The sequence below is a fragment of the Acinonyx jubatus genome, chromosome E4 (genome assembly GCF_027475565.1).
Source record: "Acinonyx jubatus isolate Ajub_Pintada_27869175 chromosome E4, VMU_Ajub_asm_v1.0, whole genome shotgun sequence".
NCBI lineage: Eukaryota > Metazoa > Chordata > Mammalia > Carnivora > Felidae > Acinonyx > Acinonyx jubatus.
In genome coordinates this window covers 59285225-59309150 of record NC_069395.1, presented here as the reverse complement: position 1 = coordinate 59309150, position 23926 = coordinate 59285225, and the positions used below count along the sequence as shown (strand labels likewise).

General features: G+C 34.9%; 1 protein-coding gene across 2 annotated transcripts in view; it reads right to left on the bottom strand.

Moving 5' to 3' along the window:
* FMN2 (formin 2) overlaps window positions 1–23926 on the bottom strand; it is a 393129-nt gene that overhangs the window by 119630 nt on the left and 249573 nt on the right. For both annotated transcript variants that reach the window (XM_027046367.2, XM_053209733.1), the window contains exons 10-14: window positions 15345–15436; window positions 15076–15205; window positions 13190–13336; window positions 9903–9962; window positions 9636–9756 (exon numbers count right to left, since the gene is read on the bottom strand). In XM_027046367.2, coding sequence (XP_026902168.2) covers window positions 9636–9756; window positions 9903–9962; window positions 13190–13336; window positions 15076–15205; window positions 15345–15436 — 550 coding nt within the window. The remainder of the gene's footprint in view (window positions 1–9635; window positions 9757–9902; window positions 9963–13189; window positions 13337–15075; window positions 15206–15344; window positions 15437–23926) is intronic.

Sequence of the window (23926 nt, the reverse complement as noted above, 5' to 3'; positions counted from 1 at the left end):
AAATTTTACTGATCTTTCAAAGTCCAATTTAAATATAATTTTTCAAATATATTTAATCATGACCTTTTCTGTGTTTCTGTAGTATTTTATTTATATCACCAAAATACATTTATTATACCTCATAGTGGTTATTCATATAATCATTGGCCCTCTTATTAGGCTATGAACTATGAAGGAAGGGTCTATTTTTTATTTGTACTTTCTATTAATTTAATGAAAATTTGTTGAATGAAAATTAAGGTATTAGACTATAATTTCTCTAAGATTCCTTACACTCTAAATCTAATAAGTCATCAAGAATCTAAAAAAGTAAGTTCAGTGCTTTTGATCTAGTAATTATGAATCTAAGAATCTATATTAAGGAAATAATCAGAGACATAGTAAAAGCACTATGAATAAAGATGTTCAACATATTTCTTAAGAGTAGGGAAAACTGGGAAAAGTCTAATTTCTTACAAGAATCAAATTACTCACTAAATTATGGCACACTCATAAGAAGGATTATTGTGAAATCATCTGAAATGGTTTTTGAATTGTATTAAATGGCATGGGAAAATGCTCATGTTATAATTTTCAGTGGGAAAAAACATGTAAGTTATAAAAGTGAATACAGATGTCTAGTCAATATAATGAGGAATTCATAGGCTGAGGCTTTCTTCTGCTGAAGACACATAGCAATAAATAAAAACATAAAAAGAGAACACCAAACAACACATTATGATGTAAAAAATGTTAATATCTCCTTGGGCCAGAAATATTAAAGTCTCCCAAGTTAATAAGCAGTGCTGAAGTGAGAGGTCACTGGAATGTGCCTGCAGAGAAGAAGGTAGAGATCTTGGTTTATGTAGAGACTGGTGAAGGGAGAATTCACCCAGCCAGAAATGGAACCAGTCTCACAACTGAAAGCCCGGAGCTGTGACTGAGTTCCCCAAATCATGAAAGGAGGATGAAAACAAACTACAGTCCACATGCAGCTGTGTGCCTGGGGAAGCAAGCATAGGCAGGCATAGCTTTCCAGGCAAGACCTCGGCTAAGTCATTAACTAGCTTGATATTGAACCTGCAATAAGCCTAATATGCATGTAAGCCTTATGTGCATGTACATGTGGGCAAAGGGCAGGGGCCCCAGGCTGCTAACACAAGCTTTGGTTCTGGCCAGGGAGCCAAAAACAGGTCAGGCCAAAGCAATTGAAAAAACTGAGAGAATGCAGGATCCAGGGGGTCAGGAGAAGGGAGAGAGCAAGAGACAGATTGATTGATAGATGGTTACAGTCAAATCCTCAACTTGTAACACAAAAGCAATCATAAACAATACGTACATAATTGGGTGTGTATGGCTATGTCCCAACTGAACTCTATTTACAAAAAGAGGGCTCAATTAGCCCACAGGCTGCAATTTTCTGACATTTGTTCTAAGTCAACATTCCAATACCAAAATGAAACTAATGTGTAGAAAAATAGCTTAAAACTATTGGCAAATGAAGGATGAAACAAAAACTATAGAAATTCCAAAAAGGTCTTCAATATATTTTTTAAGCATCAAAGAGATAAAGGAATGATAATATCCAAAATAAGAACATGGAATTACTTTAAAGGTAAAAATAGATATAATAAAAAATCATATTAGAAATCTTGGAAACAAATATATCATTATTAGTTGCACTGATATTACGAACATCACATTGGACAGAGTTGAAGAGAGACTTCATGAACTAGAAGACAATGTTAAGGAATGCATGAAGACTATAGCAAAAAACATGGGGTAGATTTTTTAAATATGAAAGAGAAATTGGGAGATATAGAAAGTTAGACTAAGTGGCTCTAATATACATCTAAAAAGAGATTCAGGTAAAGGGAAGAAAAGTAATGAACACTGAACAGATAATTGCTGAGAATTCTGTAGACATTAAAGAAAACAACAGTTTTCAAGCTGAAAGTTCTCACTAAGTACAGAGCAAGATAATGAATGAATGAATGAATTCTAAGTCACCCCAAAAGCAGAAGAAAAAGTATCTTCAAAATACTGACGAAAAACAAGTCAATCTAGGATTCGATATTCAAAAAAATAAGAATTCAAAAATGAGGAGGATTTTTTTTCAGTCATTTTTTGGACTAAGAATTTCAGACCCACCAACCCTCACTAAGAGAAGACCCAAATGAGATGGGGGAAAATGGAACTAAAAATGGTAGCATAGTGATTGATTTAATATCGATAAGTATTATTATTAAGGATTATAAGACATTAGTAATTTTTAGAAGAAAAATATTGGGACTAGAAGTCCAAAAAATAACACTAGAAGAAAGATGGGAGTTTAATTATTAGATAGAATGTTCCAAAACTCTCATCTTATTTGGAAAGATAAATACAATTTACAGTATGCTAAAAAGATATATAAATTTAAAAAATATATTAAACATTTAAGTTCAATAATTAATTTACAGAAATTAATAGAAATATTATCTACGGTTTCCAAAATGTATTAGAAGATTCAGAGAGAGAACACTGAAAAATTAATTAGTGAAAACAATAGAAAACCAGAAGAAGAAAATGTAAATGGGAATTAATTAAATGACCCAAATATAAAGCAGGGTAAATAACAGTGGCCAAAAATTACATATGTCATGGCTCCACTGGTATAATTCGTGCATATGCATGCAGTAACACCAGATAAAAATATGCCTAATATTGGCGCGCCTGGGTGGTGCAGTCAGTTAAGCGTCCGACTTCAGCCAGGTCACGATCTCGCGGTCCGTGAGTTCGAGCCCCGCGTCAGGCTCTGGGCTGATGGCTCAGAGCCTGGAGCCTGTTTCGGATTCTGTGTCTCCCTCTCTCTCTGCCCCTCCCCCGTTCATGCTCTGTCTCTCTCTGTCCCAAAAATAAATAAACGTTGAAAAAAAATTTTTTTTAAAAATATGCCTAATATTAACATTATTTACCATTAGACTGTAGAACCACAGATGAACTTACTTTCTCTTCTGCATTTTTCAATATTGTCTGTTGTTCCTATGCTGCACTGATACTCATTTTAAAATCATAATAAAACGTTATTTTTTAAAAAGCTATTGGTTGCATTTGAGTTGAGTTTATAACATCATTCTTTCCTTAAACAAAAAAATCAGAAATTTACAATTGTAAATAAAATAGTTACAAACAAATGTAAATCAATACAAACAATTTTAAAGACTGGGTTTTCCTGTATATGTCTGAACACAGATATGACTTCAATTTGAAGATACAGCTCATGAATTTTAAACATTTTCAAGTCTGGTATTGAAGTGGGGGGAGGGGGAGAGAAAAGCGAAATAATTTGCCTGAGAACATTCTTGCCCAGTTCCGGTAACTTAATTACTCAATGACTTGTCCATGTTGAGTTGATTTAAGTCATGTGGCAAGTGCTACAACTTCTAACTAAGAAAGGCACTGGAACAGAAGTCATCATTTGGCATGGCTGCATCAAGAAAAGCTGCTGACAGCCAAAAGAGATCAAAAGCAGATCAGGTTGCTCAACAAACTACATGTCACTGAGCTCAGAAATCCAGAGGAGTACCCTGAGGAGCTGTGGAAATCTCGGGAACACGTATAGACACCAAGCATGGTGGATGCTCTTACAAAACGTTAAAATGAGATTCAGCTGTTTTCTTAAAATGCCTGAGCCATAAACATATTATTTCCCAGTCTTCCTGAGACATAGAAAGCGTCTGTAAGCAGAAATAAAACAAGTGACAGAGGCAGAAGATGAGTAATTTAATGGTTATAGTTTCTTTTTTATCAAATTAATCACATAATTTATTCTATTTTTCCTTGTGAATAGCCAATATTTATTATATGGAAAGTATTTGGATAAGTTCTGTATACACATCAGCTCAGTTTCTAAACCTTCTAAACACAACTTTCTTCTTGAAAAAAAAAAAAAGAAAAAAGTGAACAGGTTATTTGAATTTTTGAATTTTCCTAAATGAATTACCTAATTTGATCACTTAGAAGGAATCATTTTTAATAGGCTATTTGTCAAAGTAGACATTATTTTAAATAATATTAAAAATAACATAATCCAATAGTCTCCCATTTGACACCCATTTAGTCAAATCAATGTACATATCTATTTATACCCATTTCATTCCAGAAAGGAACACAAGGCAATTTTATTTTATGACTTGTTTATATGAAATGCTGCATTCATGCTAAAACTTTCCCAGAAAATGAATTTAAATTTCAGCTCTTATGATTTCCTTCCTTGTGTCACAAAATATCTTTTTTCCCCAGTGGGAAAAGTCAAATTTTGGAAAAGCAAAACATTAAAGGAATGATTAAATTATGATTTTTGTCAGTATTCAAAGGCTACCTCACAGTTTGACAGCGTGTTAAATAGCTCTTCAACTAGGGGCGCCTGGGTGGCTCAGTCACTTAAGCGGCTGACTTCGGCTCAGGTCACGATCTCGCGGTCCGTGAGTTCGAGCCCCGCGTCGGGCTCTGTGCTGACAGCTCAGAGCCTGGATCCTGTTTCAGATTCTATGTCTCCCTCTTCCTATGACCTTCCCCTGTTCATGCTCTCTCTCTCTGTCTGTCTCAAAAATAAATAAATGTTAAAAAAAAATTTAAAAAAAATAGCTCTTCAACTAATCTCATTTTACTAGAACACAAATGAGCATTAGTTCATAAACTACACTTTCATTCTCCACTTTCACTGTAAGCTCCTCATTGGAAAATGCCATGCGTCTGTTACTAACTTGGTACCAGGTTTGTATTTCTTAAAATGTGTTCCACTGACTAGAGAAGCTACCAGATACTCTGAAAAAAAGGACTTTGTGGTCAAATAAATTAGGAAACTGCTGCCAACCCTTCTTTCAGAGAACTCCTTAAATTCTCTTCATCTTACCCAGCACTTCTTATATTCATTCATTTGGTCATGAAACTTCCCATTGCTAGAGCAGCAAATTGCAACAATTCATAGACAAATGAGAAAGTACTGTTCTAACAAATGCTATCGGTGATAGTTGATAGTTTTTTAGAGAACTTTGTCTTCACCCAATAGAAAGTATAAACTGTGGGGCTTAAAATCACCACCTTCTCAACCCTCTAAAGTGCTAAAAATTGCTAAAACACTCCTGCAGTGCCCAATCCGAGTAGTGAACCACATTACTTAAGAAGACAGATGAGCAAGAAGAAACAGTACTCAGTGGCGATGGTTACACTTCCTTTCAACACCACTATCTGGTGGGTGCTAGTTCCTTTGTTTTAGCTCTAAGACTTGTGAGAACTTGCATTTTCATGGCTACATGTACATTTAATAATTGTAGTAAGAAACTATGTAGATAGGAAAAATAAATGAGGTAACATTCCAAAGTGATAAGCCAACCGAACCAAACAGAAAATTCCCTGGTAATAAGATTACCATTCCACTCATTTATTAAGTCACTGGTAAAGTACAAAATCCTACTTTGCAAGACTGAATTGTTGATCAAAGTGTGAAATATTTTCCAGATTCCAGAAATGCCCCTAGCACCCAATCAAAGAGACAGAGAGAGAGAGAGAGAGAGAGAGAAAAGAGAGAGAGAAAAAGGAAACAGAATTTCATAAGCAAACCAAGATACCTGGCAAAATTTTAAGTATAATACATACTACACATGAATGGTTTGGGTTTCTTATTGTTTTAAGAAATCATTCTTTAAAAATTTTTTTAACGTTTATTTAGTTTTGAGACAGAGAGAGACAGAGCATGAACGGGGGAGGGGCAGAGAGAGAGGGAGACACAGAATCTGAAACAGGCTCCAGGCTCTGAGCTGTCAGCACAGAGCCTGACGCGGGGCTCGAACTCACGGACTGCGAGATCGTGACCTGAGCCGAAGTCGGCCGCTTAACCGACTGAGCCACCCAGGCGCCCCAAGAAATCATTCTTAAATACATAATAATATAGTATTCTACAAATGTAACATAGTTTTATGTATCTTTTTTAAATGAGGCAGTCATTCTTGGGCTCAATCAGTGAGCACCCATATTTGAGGCTCTAAGGGAGAACATCTAAGTGACAGAATTTCACCCCTCCTTGGCAGTGATACTTATATCTTTTGGTATCCGTGGCAAACTAGCAAATGCCTAACATGCACCAGGACTATAAACGAATGCTATTGAGTGTTTAGAAAATGTAAGTATATGATGTTGCTCTGTGGATTTAAATCCATGTAAAAGCATCTGTGATGAAAATATCAACTTCATAAATTTGATTCTAGATCAAAATCTTTGGATAAATATTTCAAAATTGGGATACAATCTCTTAAAAAGTGATATCACATTTGATTTATGGACAGAGGTAATCAAGTCTCTTCTTTTTATCTAGTAATGCAACATCAAATGAAAATCTCACATAAACTTATTTATTCCCTGTCGGTGCTTAACAGATTTAGCAGGAGGCTTACACACACAACTGAGGTGTTCTCAACTGTGCAACAACCCTCATGATCACAAAGACATTTTACAAAAAAAAAATAAATAAAATAAAATAATATATATATATATATAAACTATCTGTATAAACATTACTTTTTCTCACATAAAATCTCTTTATCTTAAAAATTATCATTGAAGTATAAATGACATATAAGATGATACTAGTTTTAGGTAAATGATGTACTGATTCAATATGTGTATACATTATGAAATGGATACCCCAATAGTTAACATCTATCAACAAACATTTTTTTCCCTTGTGATGGGAACTCTTAAGATTTCCTTTAATAGCACCTTTCAAATTTTTAATACAATATTACTGACTAAAGTCATCCTGCTGTATATTACATTTCCGTGACCTATTTATTTCATAATTGGAAGTTTGTACATCTTGATCCCCTTCACCCATTTTTTTCTACCACCCAAACCCCTCCCCTACAACAACTACCCATCCATTCTCTGTATCTATGAAATTTGTTTTGTTTTACTTTGTTCTTTTTAGATTCTACATACAAGTGAAATCATACAGTATTTGTCTTTTTCTGTCAGAATTATTTCATTCAACAAAAGGCACTCAGGATCTATCCATGTTATTTCAAATGATACGATTTCCTTCTTTTTTATGGTTCAGTAATATTCCTCTGTGTGTTTGTATATACATATATATACATACCACATCTTTATCCATTCATCTATTGATGGACACTTAGGTTACCTGCATATCTTGGCTATTGTCAATAATGCCGCAATGAATACAGGGGCACGCAGAGCTTTTCAAATTAGTATTTTCATTTTCCTTAGATAAATACCCAGAAGTAGAATTGCTATATTCCATGACAGTTGTATTTTAAATTTTTTTAGGAAACTCCATACTGTTTTCCACAGTAGCAACACCAATTTACACTACAACAGTGCAGGCAGAGTCCTTGTTTTTCACATCCTCACCAATGCTTGTTTCTTGTCCTTTTGATCCTAGCCATTCTGACAGGCATGAAGTAAGATCTCACTGTGGCTTTAATTTGGATTTCCCTTATGATTAGTGATGTTGATCATCTTTCATGTGCCTCTTGGCCATCTGCATGTCTTCTTTGGAAAAATGTCTATTCAAATCTTCTGCCCATTTGTAATTGGATTGTTTATGTATTTGTTGTTGTTTGAGTTCTTTACATAGGTTCGATATTAACCTCTTATTGGATTTATCATTTGCAAATATCTTCTCCCATTTAGTAAGTTGCCTTGTCCTTTCATTGATTGTTTCCTTCTCTGTGTAGAAGCTTTTTAGAATGATTCCATCCCATTTGTTTATTTTGCCTTTGTTGCCACTGCCTTTGGAGTCAGATCCAAAAAAATATCACCCACACTGATATCAAGCAGCTTACTGCCTATGTTTTCTTCTATGAGTTTTATGGTTTCTGGTCTTACATTCAGGTCCTTAACTTATGTTGAGTTAATTTTGGGGTATGGTGTAAGATACTATCCAGTTTCTTTTTCTTTTCTTTTTTTTTTTTTTTTTTTTTTTTTTTTTTGCATTTGGATGTCCAGTCTTCCCAGCCTCAACTTATTGAAGAGACCATCCTTTCCCCATTGTATGTTCTTGCCTCCTTTGTCATAAATTAATTGACCATATATATATGGGCTTATTTCTGGGCTTCCTATTCTGTTCAGTTGATCTATGCAAATACTATACTGTTCTGATTACTCTAGCTTTGTAATATACCTTGAAATCAGGAGGTATGTATTAAGTTTCCAGCTTTATTCTTTCTCAAAATTGCTTTGGCTATTGTGGATCTTTTGTGGTTCTATACAAATTTAAGGATCATTTGTTCTAATTCTATGAAAAAGGCCATTGGAATTTTGATAGGGATTGCATTGAATCTGTAGATTGCTTTGGGTAATGTGGACATTTTTAACAATATTAAGTCTTCCAAACAATGAATACAGAATAGCTTTCTATTTGTATATTCTTTAATTTCTTTCATCAATGTCTTATAGGTGTTAGTGTACAGATCTTGCACATTCTGGGTCGAATTTATCCCTGGGTATTTTATTCTTTTTGATGCAGTTGTAATGAGATTGTTTCTTTTATTTCTCTTTTGGATAGTCCTTTGTTGCTATATAAAAATGTAATATACTTTTGTATATTTATTATGTACCCTGCAACTTAGTTTATTAGTCTCCTAGTTTTTGGTGGAGTCTTTAGGATTTTTTGTATATAAAATGTCCTCAGCAAATAATGACAGTTTTACTTCTTCTTTTCCAATTTGATATTTTTTATTTTAAAATGTTAGTTTCTCCTCAAAGATTTTGATGGCTTTCTATCTTACATTTAGGTCTTTCATCCATTTTGAGTTTATTTTCGTGTATAAGAAAGGTCCAGGTTCCTTCTTCTGCATGTCTCTGTTCAGTTTTCCCAGCACCACTTGCTGAAGAGACTGTCTTTATTCCATTGAATGTTCTTTCCTGATTTGTCAAAGATTAGTTGGCCATACGTTTGTGGATCCATTTCTGGGTTCTCTATTCTGTTCCACTGATCTGAGTGTCTGTTCTTGTGCCAGTACCATGCTGTCTTGATGATTACAGCTTTGTAGTATAGCTTGAAGTCCAGGATTGTGATGCCTCCTTCTTTGGTTTTCTTTTTCAAGATTGCTTTGGCTCTCCAGGGTCTTTTCTAGAAATCTGAAGAATTTTAGACTCTCTTCAAAATGATTTGATACAAGGCTTTGTGACTATTAATAAAGATGTTATACATACATGTGTTTTTTGACCAAACATGTGAGAGAAGATTTTTGTTCCCAGGAAAGTTCACAAACCACAACATCTTGTGCAAGTATACCCAATAGGGAGGAACTATTTATCTTTTAACAATATCATGATAAATGGACAAATGTTCTTGGCTATAAAGTGGAAACAAGATGATCAAATTTGTTTCTGATCAAGGGGATTGCTATTCAAGTAATATGCTATTCAATATCTAAATATGCTATTCAATATCTAAATGTCTAATACACGTAACTTTTTGAACAACAAAAAAACTAGTCTATTGGCAAAATTTTTCTTTTGCCACACTAAAAAAAATCTAGTTTTACAAAGCTGTTAAAGATTTGCTGTCTTAAAAAACATTGAAAAGTCAGGTTTTTCTCATTAACAAAGCATAAATAATACAAACATGACTCTTTAAGATTATAAGTTACCTTTCAAGTCTTTCTTTAGTTTTCTGAGATCTTTTTGAAAATCTTCAAACTTCATCTGTGAAGCCTGAAAAAGGTCCTGAGGTTCTGGCAGTGGAAAAACACACTGTTCTTTTCCAGCATCCTAATTAGCAAAAACACATAATTTTAAAACAAATCAGCATCAATGTAAATAAAAATGATACAACAATGGCAATGGCAAAATAGCAAACACTGCCAAATCACTCAACAATAAGCAATAACAAAATATCACTGTAAAAATTGCCTTACCTCATCAAAATTTCGAAGATAGTAGGAGACAATGTATGACAAAAGGCTTCTGCTATTGTCCTAGGCAGAAAGACCAAAGTAAGTAAAAATATATTTTTTAAATATTACAGCGTCAAATAAAATAAATTCCAGTAAATCAACACACAGATGAGAACATTTAGAATAAAATGTGAAATTCGATATTTCAAAGCACTACAGCCACTACATCTAAGGATTTCACCGGCACAGAAGATCCTGTTTTTCCCCAGTGTTTTCATCTAAGCCCCAAGTGGAAACCCAGCTGTTCAAGGGTGGAGTCTCAACTGTGAATACTTTCCTGTTTTACCCTCTTTGATCAGAAAATTAGTTCACTAATTATCATGCTTTATGTTTAAAAGTATAACTACTATCTTAACTGAAATGATTTAACATTGCCAGCATTTCTATACCACTTCTGGACCAGCAGGTATCAATCTGCAACAGTAAGTTTGATTGAGGCTTGTTAGTAGATAAAGAAAACAAAGTTAAGTACAATTTCAAGTCAGCAGGAGCTTTAAAAATGCGAGTCTATATTATAAATTGCTATGTCAGCATCTGAGATTGTGGAATTAATATCCAGGTAGCTATAAACAATGCAGTGTGTATTTCTATGGAAAAAAATGTAGAATTGTTTCTATTCTAACAGGCTTCAAAGAATAGGTTTTTACCTCCTTTCTGGCACCTTTAAAAGGTATTAAGTTTTCATCATTCAAAATTAGAACTAGATACTCTGAATGTGGGAGGACAAATACACACACACACACACACACACACACACACACACACACACACACATATTTAAAAACCATATGACACAAACTACATTCCCTGAAATGTTCAATCTAATGATTATTTTCCTTCTATTTATAAAAAGCAATATCCTTTCATAATTTAGTTTGACATATGATAATACAGCTTTTAGAGACCTTCTTCATTGTAATGTATAGTAATAATATAATAAGATATTATGCAGTAATATCTTAAAATAGTAAAATTAATATATTTTTCAGGAACATCATTTGCTTGCATGTAATTTAACCAACTTTCCGTTCTCTTTCCTAATATAATTCAAAGAAATATGCAGTACAGTTAGCAGTACTTGAATGAATTAACAAAACATTTATTAACTGCCTGCTGATAGGCATGCTGAGTGAAAATTCTGAGTGATCTGAGTAACAGCTCCGTCCATGCAGGTCCACAAACAGTACTAAGAAGTAGACACAGTTATATTCATTTTATAGAGCAAGAATCAAATCAGGAAGACTAGTATAACTCTTATGCGAATGCAAATGAAATTATTAAAAACAAAAAATCTTGCTTCTTGATTTTATTATGTAATTTTTATCTACGATACTCCTTAATTATTTAAATTAATAAAATTTAACTTACTTGGAGATTGAATAAGATATACTAACCAATAAAAAAACCCAAATAATCCTTTATTCATATGTAATTATGATTATCAGCATCTATCTCAGATCCATTTTTATGTTAAAAATTATGTCAATGATATTTACGTTCCAGTATTATTTGAAAAAGTTACTTGTTTCAATTCAACAATCAGTTGTTAAGAACTATTCAATGCTTCCAAGAGAGCTTTTGCTTTTGAACAAATGTGATTTATCAGGTTGACATATTGGAGGTTCCTATGAAAATTTGTGTCATACAAATATACTAGCATCTGAACAAATATACCCATAAAAAATCACAAAAATTACATGCTGCTGGTATTCCAAGAAAGGATTATGCTTTATTCAATTCTGGAAAAGTAGTAACTGGTATTTCACTGAACTCAATGAAAGAATGTTAAATGAATATATGAGTGTATGTATGAATGAATGAACAAATGAGTTGTTGACCACCAGAAACAACAACAAAAAAAGTGTCTGTTTCTTATGAGGGAGACATAAAGTGAGCCTTGAACAACATGGGTTTGAACTGCGTGGGTCCACTTACACATAGATTTTTGTCAACAAATACAGTATAATACTGGAAATGTAATTTCTCTTCCTTATGATTTTCTTAATAATATTTTCTCTAGCTTACTTTATTGTAAGAATACAGTATATATGTTACATATAACATATGAAATAGGTGTCAATAGATTAACGTTATTGGTTAGACTTCTTGTCAACAGTGGGCTGTTAGTACTTAAGTCTTGGGAGTCAAACGTTATGCGTGGCTTTTTGACTGAGCGGGAGGTCAGTGCCCTAAGCCCCACATCATTCAAGGTTCAACTATATTCTTTATCTAGGAAGAACAATTCTACTATTTCCATTTCTATGAGCCAACTACTTACTTAAACTTAATATTTTAAAATATTTTTAAATGTTTATTTTTGAGAGAGAAAGAGACAGAGTGTGAGTAGGGGAGGGGCACACACACACACACACACACACACACACAGAATCTGAAGCAGGCTCCAGGCTCTGAGCTGTCAGCACAGAGCCCAATGTGGGACTTGAACTCACAAACTTCGAAACATGATTTGAGCTGAAGTCGGATGCTCAACTGATTAAGCCACCTAGGCACCCCTTAAACTTAATGTTTTAAAAACATGTCCATAATTTCCTTTATCATACAGTTCTGTGTAGAGATTCCAACAGAGAAATAGAATCCTATTATCTTCTAAGTTTATATTCTCAGACATTAATTCTAACCATCATGGTTGTTCCCTAATCTTATATTTTTACTGGCACTCTCATAATCTCTTAGATGTTAACTTTAAACAAATACCAGTATAGAAGTAGGATCAAAAATTAATTAGTCCTGCAAAAGGGCTTGGGCATTCCCACATATACCAGTGTCAGGGGGAATATGATATGTAGAAAAATAAGATAATTTTTTACATTTTATTTATAATCTACTTTCACCCATCTTCGTTTTGTTTTTAAAACACAAGCCTATTGGCCTCCATTACTTAACACAGAAGAGAAGAATAATACTGTCTAATTTATGAAAATTAATTAGTCCTCAGACTCCAAAAGGATAAATTTTAGCAGACATGGTAATGATAGACTGAAAAAATAATTATTTTTATTCTCTACTCAATTATTCATTAAACGTAGTATTAATAATTATTCACTTTGGGAAACATTCACAAAATCATAAACATACGAAGGCCATATACTTTTACCTAGCTCAGAACATAAAGACATTTTTTACCTTGGAACATAAACATTTATTACAACATGTTTACAGTCAAACTCATTACTAAACAAACCTTCTAATTCTCAATTTGCCTACATTCATTCACACAAAATACTTACACTGCTTTTAACATCTTTCAGCTTCGGAAGAATGTCTAACCCAAAGCCATCTGCCTGTCCTCGAGTCTTATTTCCACCATTCATGTAGTTGCCAAAAGCAAGAACCAAACCCAGAATTTGCATAACCCCTGGGCCATTTTTTAATGTCTGTAAGATAGAGTAAAGAACATTTTATCTCTTAGACAAAGTTTTCTTTGAATTCTCTTAAGTCAGTGGCAGATATTCATATCATACTAATAATTTTGGGTCACATCCAAACTGTATCATTGTATATTATTAGGATATTTTAAGAGTAGTGTCTCCAAAGTTAACTTTATTTTTTTATTAAATTTTAGTTAACATACAGTGCAATATTAATTTCAGGAGTAGAATTCAGTGATTCATCACTTACATACAACACCCACTGCTTATCACAAGTGTCCTCCTCAGTACCCATCACCTATCTAGCCCATCTCCCACCCACCTCCCTCTGTCAACCCATAGTTTGTTCTCTAACATTGAGAGTCTCTTGTGGTTTGTTTCTCTCTCTTCTCTTTCCCACACTCCTTCCCATAGGTTCACATCCATTTTGTTTCTTAAATTCCACATATGAGTGAAATCATATGGTATCTGTCTTTCTCTGATTGACTTATCTCACTTAGCATAATACATTCTAGCTCCATCCACTTCATTACAGATGGTAAGATTTCATTCTTTTTGATGATATATTCCATCATATATATACATATATATGTACACATATATATGTACATTATACATATATATGTACACATACATATGTATATACATATGTATACATGTATATAAGTTATCTTCTTTATCTATTCATCAGTCCATCAGTCAACAGACATTTGTGCTCTCTCCATAGTTTGGCTATTATTGATAATGCTGCTATAAATATCGGGGTACATGTACCCCTTCAAATCTGTATTTTTGGGTAAATACCTAACGGTGAAAATGCTGGATTATAGGATAGTTTTATTTTTAGTTTACCCAAAGTTAGCTTTAGGAAGTTGTACCACCTACAAGAATTCAGGTACACATTTGTAAAGTGACAGACACCATTCTAAGGCATTTCTGATGCAACTGCATGGAAAACAAATAAGGTTGTAATATGAGAACTACTAGAAAAGAATGTCGCTGCCGTCACCCTAATTGTACCTACGATACAAATTTTTGGCATAAATTGTAGGAAACCAAAGCACAGTTTTAACGATTAATTCCAAATTTAGACTTATCCCTGAAAAGTTCACACTCACTTCTTCCAAAACATGAAGCTTAGCTGGAATTTGCAAGTATTCTTTCCTCTGAAAATGTGTCTTTAATAACATCTTACTACTTTTCAAAATAATTTACCACAACCAGAACGAATGGTACTATTGATTTTTGACAAATTGTTTTAAATGGTAATATTGGTAATTCATGCCAAGCATTTATTCTTTGTTTTCTGGAGAATATTCATCTTCTGTTGAGTCGTACAGCTGTTCCTAAATCATTTGGATGGAATCATTAACAATTTGTTGAAGGCCCCTTCCAAAACTGAAGGCAAATAAATAAAATGCCTTCAAATCACATTTAATCTGAAGTCTGATGTAAGAAAGGGCCAAGGAAAGTGAAAATTTTGTTTTGGCAAAAGCAGAAGGGGCAGAAATCCCCGGACGTGGGAGCATAACGAGCACGCTGCAGCAACCAGCCCCACGGCGCGCAACTCTCCAAGTTTTTCTTTGATCTTGAAACTAGTCATCGTATGTTCTCTTTTGTGGAACTGCTATTCTCCAAATTTATTTGTAGAGTAAATAAAAGAAAACGATTTTGAAATGTGGACATGACTGAACGCAATTAAATATCAGAACTCAATCGTCAGCTGTCTATGGACTGGAACTCACCTCACACGATTTCTGTAGCAATTCTAGTTTGCGACGAATTGAGCAAATGCTTTCTGAAAATGTGGACTGGAAGAGGATACAGAAGACTCGTTCTGAAAAGTTGGGGATGAGTGACAGTTCATAAAGGAACCTAAGGAAATAAAGCCAAGTGAAGAAGAATATAATTCACATAAACAGGTGTTTATCCTCATATTCATAACAATTATGCACGGAAGATGCTACGTTTTCCAAGTGGAAAGAGGCTGCCCTCAACAAGGTCCTGTTCTTACTGTTCAGGTTTGTCCAGAGACTTGGCATTTTCTTTGTCTTTGGAGGACCGGCCATGCTTTTCAATTTTTTCCAGTTCATCTGATTGTGCTCTCTGGAAAATATAATGCCAAACAGTTATTGAAAATCTTATGAAATGAGTCCCTTAGATTATGATAATCTTAATACAGCAAACTCTATATATTTTCATATTTCTTAGCATCTGTTTGCAGTAAAGCTTGACTTAATTCACGAAGGCATTTTAAAGTGTAAATATGTTTAATGCAAACCAGATCACCTCCAAACCTTCCAAACAATGTTATTGGCTATTAGTGATCTGCAAAACATTTATTTATTTAAGCATGCTTTAAAATAATACAGTTTTCCTCTCTTGTTTTTTGGCTGTTTGTAATACAAGAATTTCACTTTAAAGTGGTATGTCTTATTTAGAAATCAATCAAGATAAATTTGGAAGTAATTTGGTCATAATGTTATAAGACTTTTAAAGGAAAAAAGTACTTATTTAACCATTGCAATCATTGTTTATGGCTTTTTTCAGGGGAAAAATACAATTGAATTATTAAGTCCTGGAACAAAAATAAAAGGTTGATTTTTCTGCCGAATTTTCTTTTTGACACAAAAATGGTTTTAGGCTTCTTTTCTTCCAAAATATCTTCTTTTACCATTTATAATTACAAGCTAAAAGTCTGTCGTCCTGAATTTGTTTCTTTGTAGGAAAGTTTCTTCTGCATTTTTAATATATGGTGGAAGATTTTACAGACACGGAGAAACACGCATCTATTCTTCTTTATGAAAAATTTGGATGCTTTATATTTGCAGTCTTTATTTTATAACTCATAAAGATGTTTCAAAACAGCCAAATACAGTACTTCAATGCATTGAGAAGTGTGAGTAGACAACCATATTTTGAATTTGAGTCTAATTTTCAGAATTTAAAATTATTATTTTAATTATTATTATTTTTTGTTTAAACATTAAAGCAGTTTAGCCAAGAACTACTGTATGAGATACACTCTAATAGGTTTATAGAAACTAAAGATTTCATCTGAAAAACAGCTATGTTCTGTTTTGCATTCACTGATTCTTTTGAAATGCAGGTTTCAGGTGATAGTATTTACTAGCAAAGACTAGTTCTTCAAATGAAGTTTCATTTTTTTTTTTATTTTTTAAAACTGCTCACTTTTTATTTTATTCATTTATTTTTAAGTAAGCTCTATGCCCATTGTGGGGCTTGAACTCACAATCCCGAGATCAAGAGTCGCATGCTCTACTGACTGAGCCAGCCATGAACCCTCAAATGAAGCTTCTTTTAACAGCGGAAGAGGGTTTGAAGACAGATCAGTAGATCTTCTGAGGGTTTGTATTGAAAATAAAATTTGCTTTTGAAATACAATGCAACAAAAGATCCAAAGAATTAAAAAGCATGAATTTAATGGAAATATCCCAAGCTACTCCAAAGTTTTAGAACCTGCTTCTAGAATTTCAACTGTATAGTAATCTTGCTTTTTCCCACCAGTTTATTGTGACCTGGCCCAAGAATTTTAGGGAAGTAGACACCACTTATCATAGTTACTGTCCATAAGAGTCAGGCCCACAGATCCCATCATTATACCACTTAAAACCAAGTAACGAGATGGCTTTTAATAAAGACAATGCTCATCTTTCTGGCAAATGAGTGCCCAGGGCAATATTATAAAAGAATATTAAAATTAAGAATATTGATAAGACAAGGGTTATTTTAAGACATGGAGGTCTGCACCAAAATACAGCATATAAAGGGTTCCAGTCCATATAACCTCTCTATTCTTTTTTTAATTTAACTTTTAGTTAGTTAACACACATTGCAATATTGGTTTCAGGAGTAGAATTCAGTGATTCATATCTTACATACAACACGCAGTGTTCATCACAAGTACCCTTCTTAATGCCCATCACCCATCTAGCCCATCTCCCACCCACCTCCCTCTGTCAACCCTGTTTGTTCTCTATCATTAGGAATCTCTTGTGGTTTGTTTCTCTCTCTTCTTTTTCCCCCCTGCCCATATGTTCATCTGTTTTGTTTCTTTCATTCCACATATGAATGAAATCATATGATATTTGTCTCTTTCTGATTGACTTATTTCGCTTAGCAGAGCAGAAAATTAGTCTGCTGTCTTCAAACTCAATCACATTCAATACCCAAACGTTGACAGGGAGAAAAAAAATCCACCTTGCTACAATCTGATGAAGTAATTAAGTTTGTTGGTTTAATTTTTGTTTTTAGAACCTTAGATAACCTGACATAGACTCAACCTAGTTGAGTGCTGGTATGAGCAGGTGAGTGAGCAGAAGCTGACTCCATGGACTCAGTAAATTTCTCTGGCTCTTAAATAAAAACACATAAAATCTGAACAAAAAACTATGAGAGAAAAAAAGATGGTCAAGGTAAATCGTAATAATAATCAAATATAGGAGAGAAAGATAAAATGCCCCAATGGCTTGAGAATAAAGTGACTTTCTGGCAAAACTGTAGAGTTATTCCCCAAATTATTCAGTGTACATGAATTACAAATTGCATAGTCCTTTACACTTATGCTCTATCACACCATTTCTGCTGACTTCAGAAAGAAAAGTTGCCCAGGGTTGACAGTGCTGCTTTCTGGATGATAAGGAAGTAAATGCCACTCCATTCCATACCATACCTGGCCCCTGGGCTCTCTAAACAATAGAAATTAATCAGAGGCCAAACAGGAGTTTCAGGCAAGGCTTTATTGGGGCTTACGGCAGAGAACAAAGAAGACAGCACAAAAGAAAAGTGTCCTCAGGCTGACTCCTGGAGGAGAGGTCAGGGAGAGTGTTTTGAATAAACTTAGGCAGGACTATGTGTCTGTTTTTGTGCCAAAACCATGCTGTCTTGGTGATTACAGCTTTGTAGTAGAGGCTGAAGTCCGGGATTGTGATGCCTCCCGCTTTGGTCTTCTTCTTCAATATTACTTTGGCTATTCGGGGTCTTTTGTGGTTCCATACAAATTTTAGGATTGCTTGTTCTAGCTTCAAGAAGAATGCTTGTGCAATTTTGATTGGGATTGCATTGAGTGTGTAGATTGCTTTGGGTAGTATTGACATTTTAACAGTATTTATTCTTCCAATCCATAAGCATGGAATGTTTTTCCATTTCTTTGTATCTTCTTCAATTTCCTTCATAAGTTTTCTATAGTTTTCAGCACAGATCTTTTACATCTTTGGTTAGGTTTATTCCTAGGTATTTTATGCTTCTTGGTGCAAGTGTGAATGGGATCAGTTTCTTTATTTGTCTTTCTGTTGCTTCATTAGTAGTGTATAAGAATGCAACTTATTTCTGTACATTAATTTTGTATGCTGCGACTTTGCTGAATTTATGTACAAGTTCGAGCAAAATTTTGATGGAGTCTATTGGGTTCTCCATGTATAGTATCATGTCATCTGCAAAAAGTGAAAGCTTGACTTCCTTTTTGCCAATTTTGATGCCTTTGATTTCCTTTTGTTGTCTGACTGCTGATGCTAGCACTTTCAACACTATGTTAAACAATAGACCAATGGAATAGAATAGAGACTCCAGAATTGGACCCACAAAAATATGGCCAATAATCTTTGACAAAACAGGAAAGAATATCCAATGGAAAAAAGACAGTCTCTTTAACAAATGGTGCTGGGAGAACTGGACAGCAACATGCAGAAGGTTGAAACTAGACCACTTTCTTACACCATTCACAAAAACAAACTCAAAATGGATAAAGGACCTGAATGTGAGACAGGAAACTATCAAAACCCTAGAGGAGAAAGAATGAGAAACCTCTCTGACCTCAACTGCAGCAATTTCTTACTCGACACCCAAAGGCAAGGGAATTAAAAGCAAAAACAAACTATTGGGATCTCATGAAGGCAAAAAACTTCTGCACTGCAAAGGAAACTATCAACAAAACTAAAAGGCAACCGATGGAATGGGAAAAGATATTTGCAAATGACATATCAGACAAAGGGCTAGTGTCCAAAATCTATAAACAACTCACCAAACTCCACACCCGAAAAACAAATAATCCGGGGAAGAACTGGGCAGAAGACATGAATAGACACTTCTCTAAAGAAGACATCCAGGGGCGCCTGGGTGGCTCAGTCGGTTAAGCGGCCGACTTCGGCTCAGGTCATGATCTCGCGGTCTGTGAGTTCAAGCCCCGCGTTGGGCTCTGTGCTGATAGCTCAGAGCCTGGAGCCTGTTTCAGATTCTGTGTCTCCCTCTCTCTGCCCCTCCCCCGTTCATGCTCTGTCTCTCTCTGTCTCAAAAATAAATAAACGTTAAAAAAAATAAATAAATAAATAAATAAATAAATAAAGAAGACATTCAGATGGCCAACAGGCACATGAAAAAATGCTCAATGTCACTCCTCATCAGGGAAATACAAGTCAAAACCACACTCAGATACCAGTCTCATGCCAGTCAGAGTGGCTAAAATGAACAAATCAGGAGACTATGGATGCTGGAGAGGATGTGGAGAAACGGGAACCCTCTTGCACTGTTGGTGGGAATGCAAACTGGTGCAGCCACTCTGGAAAACAGTGTGGAGGTTCCTCAAAAAATTAAAAATAGATCTACCCTATGACCCAGCAGTAGCACTGCTAGGAATTGACCCAAGGGATACAGGAGTGCTGATGCATAGGGGCACTTGTACCCAATGTTTATGGCAGCACTTTCAACAATAGCCAAATTATGGAAGGAGCCTAAATGTCCATCAACTGACGAATGGATAAAGAAGTTGTGGTTTATATACACAATGGTGTACTACTTGGCAATGAGAAAGAATGAAATATGGCCTTTTGTAGCAACGTGGATGGAACTGGAGAGTGCTATGCTAAGTGAAATAAGTCATACAGAGAAAGACAGATACCATATGTTTCACTCTTATGTGGATCCTGAGAAATTTGACAGAAGACCATGGGGGAGGGGAAGAAAAAAAAAAAAGAGGTTAGAGTGGGAGAGAGCCAAAGGATAAGAGACTCTTAAAAACTGAGAACAAACTGAGGGTTGATGGGGGGTGGGAGGGAGGAGAGGGTAGGTGATGGGTATTGAGGAGGGCATCTTTTGGGATGAGCACTGGGTGTTGTATGGAAACCAAATTGACAATAAATTTCATACATTAAAAAAAACAGAATAAAGTGAGGGTTGATATGGGTGGGAGGGAGGGGAAAGTGGGTGATGGGGATTGAGGAGGGCACCTGTTGAGATGAGCACTGGGTGTTGTATGGAAACCAATTTGACAATAAATTTCATATTAAAAAAAAAAAGAAACTTAAGCAGGAAAAGGGTGACATCTAAACATGTAGAGGTGGGAATTTATTAGCACCTGTGCATTTAAAGGTCATGCTTCTTCATGCATTGTATATCTAATTACCATGTTAAATCTCCACCCCTGGACATGATTTTTTAGTATTATAATGAAGGGAAAAGTTGGTGAAAAGTCAAGGCCGGGGTCTATCCTGGCATATACTGCTTTGGTCTGGTGGTAAGTATCCTTCCTCCACATTCCTGCAAGATGTGCTGCTACACAAGAGACATAAAGTCTCAGCCTTTTTTTTCTTATGGAGGCAGCCAAGGAACACTGGATTGCACAGTCAGGGTTGAGGGGACCTGAGTACAGTCTCTGTTTTGTCTCATATCCATGACCCAAAAACTCCCTTCTTCTTCCCATGCTAAGTATCACAGAACTTCCAAATACAGGCACATGTTACTTTATGGCATTAAAAATAAAATCAATTTTTTAAAAAATCACTGCCCATCTTATCACAAAAGTCTTAACTATAGCAAAGCTATCAAACTTATGGAGGCAGACATAAAATTTCCAAAATTCCAATGTTACTTCAGAGCTTGAATTTTATCATTGGCAACAAACACCAGCTGGTATCCTTAAAGTAATCACTTAACTTTGTTCATTTTCAAGAAAATGTCTACCAAATGTCAATGTATTAATAATCACAGTTTGCTGGTTGGATTTTCAAACAGAGATGGTGTCCAATGAAAAAGGACTACCTTAATTTACAATAAGTACTTTTATCACAGGAACTGTTGTACTTTGCTGCCCAGGAGAAACACTCTGTGTGTACTTTCCATTTTGTCACACAGAGTTATTAAAAACACAGATACTCAAGAGTTGAGTTTTCATAAATTTTCACTGTTCATTAAGGACATTGGCTTTTTTCCCCCATGCAAGTGCATGGCAGTGAAGAATTACAATGACGTCTAAGTGTAGTGCCACTGCCTTGATTCAGGTGGAGATGTCAGAATGTTTACCTTTCACTACTTTTGAACCATCAGTACCAACATTTACACTGTCAGAAAAACAAATAACATCTTAGTGTTATTATGCAAGTCATTTTTATCTTGCAGACCCCTTTTGAAAAAATGCAGAAACCCTGGGCACCCATGGAGCAGACCTTGGGAACTGACATTTGGTAAAACTTTCCTATCAAACTGATGACTAAATTATCTTTGGCATTCACAAGACTCATACACCTCCAGGAACAAAAAGTTCATTGTCACTCTAAATTGACCATTACATCTTTAAAAAACACTGTCCAAAAACAAGACACAACGAAAACACAGCTCCTTTATGTTAAACAAAAATATTTCCTCCGCTTTCAGACATTGGTTCTTGCTCTACTCTCTGGGGTCAAGTGCAAATTTCTTTCAAATATTTGGGAAAGCTAAATTTTTCCTCCTTTGCCGTCTGTGCTAAGTACTTTGGTTCTTCACAATTTATCTGACATAAATGTGAGCCTATCATGATCATAGTTGCTGTTTGAGTATGTTTCTGATGACTTACAAATGAGGCACACACAATGGAGCATCATGTCACTCTCCCACTGTACAGTCTGATTCTCAAGTCCATCATTCCAGAAAGCCTGCTGCTGTTAGTGGAGCTTGAGATTAAGAACAATATTTGGAAGAGCCCTATATCCTTTAAGTTACCAGTAGTCTAATATTTTTTCATGTTTATAGGCTCTCTGTTTCTCTTATTCTGTATTTATGAATTCATTATTTTGGACTGAAGCATAACAACACATTTGTATTTTTTTCTGTATACAATAAACTATCCTAAGATTTTGTAGCTTGAAATCACAATTTTGTCATCCTATGGGGCAAAATATATTTTGGGCTAGGGTAGCATGAACTTCAGAAAAAAGAGGAGGTAAGACCTATGTTTTGAAGAATATGTGGGCTCTAGATAGATGGAGAGTTAATGTCATTGATTTGCCTCTAAATTTGCTCTGCTTCTTATACTCCCAGTCACTGTTGAAGGCACAGGCATCTAGCCAATAACTTACACCATCACACCAGATCTTCTACCTGGAATATGCATCATTCACTTTGGCTTGCTGCTCTCAGCTTGGTTAGAAATGACCTCCTCTGGAAAGCCTGCCTCAATCACCTTGATCTCCATTACAATTATTCTCTTTCCCAAATGATAACACAGAAGCTTCTATTTGCTTTCTGTTACGCTATGCTTATCACACGATCTTATTGGTGATATAAATATATGCCTACACCTTCTATTGACTGGAGCTTTTTGATGAGAAGGGCCATGTCTTAGGTATCTCTATGGTCCTAGTAACTAGCATGGTTTATGGTATATAGTTAACAGTCAATAATACTTTTCTAAACACTGAAAAATTATGTCAGTAATTAAACATAACCAAAGAAGGCCTCTGAGTCATGGAGAAGAGACAGGAAAAAGAGAGGGGATAATGAAAGAACAATATAAGAAGTATTGAGGACATAATGATATGCAGATAATGCCAGCTGTTTATCATCATCGTAAGAGTATAATGAGGGTTCCTATGAGGTCATTTGAACTCCAAAATAGATACTGTGCATGCATGAAACAGAATTAGTCATTTCAAATGCTAGTGCACAAATAGGTAAGTAAAAATAATGCTAGGCTTGGCAAAAGTACGTATGAATTCACTCATTTATACATTCACTCAACACGATTCTCTTGTGTACCTATAAGCAGAAATACTTAAGTGTGTAAAGGTACAAGAAGCAGAACTAACACATAATAGGTTTTTAAGCAACGTTAATCAACTCAGCAAGATTCTGCTATTCATTAATATATCATAACCAACTGTTTCCTGCCTATCATCTTGGCTTGTTCTTGCAAAACATGAGAGATCGAGCAAAAGTCTATTATTTTCTCTCTGCTAAAGCCCCAAATTATTGTTCTTAACAGCAACCACACAACTTATGTCAAACTAGTGGTTATAAATTTGTACCAGATTAATCCACAGGTCATCTGGACACTTTAGGCTTTGGCCTTCAAATTAAATTTAGTGTCAAGTGTTCTTCTCTGGTCCACTAGTATGAGGTAATAATCAAGGTCAAACTTAAAAAAAATGAATTTTAGGGATTCATTCACCCATTCATTTAAGGCCTAGTTTTTACCAGCATTATTCCAGGCACAGTGAATGAAAAGGTATCTATGTTAGGCTTCAGATTCAAGCAAAATCATGTAACATAATGTACCAAGTTGCTCATAACACCACTTTTATTTGCTTAACCCTTCTATAGTGATCT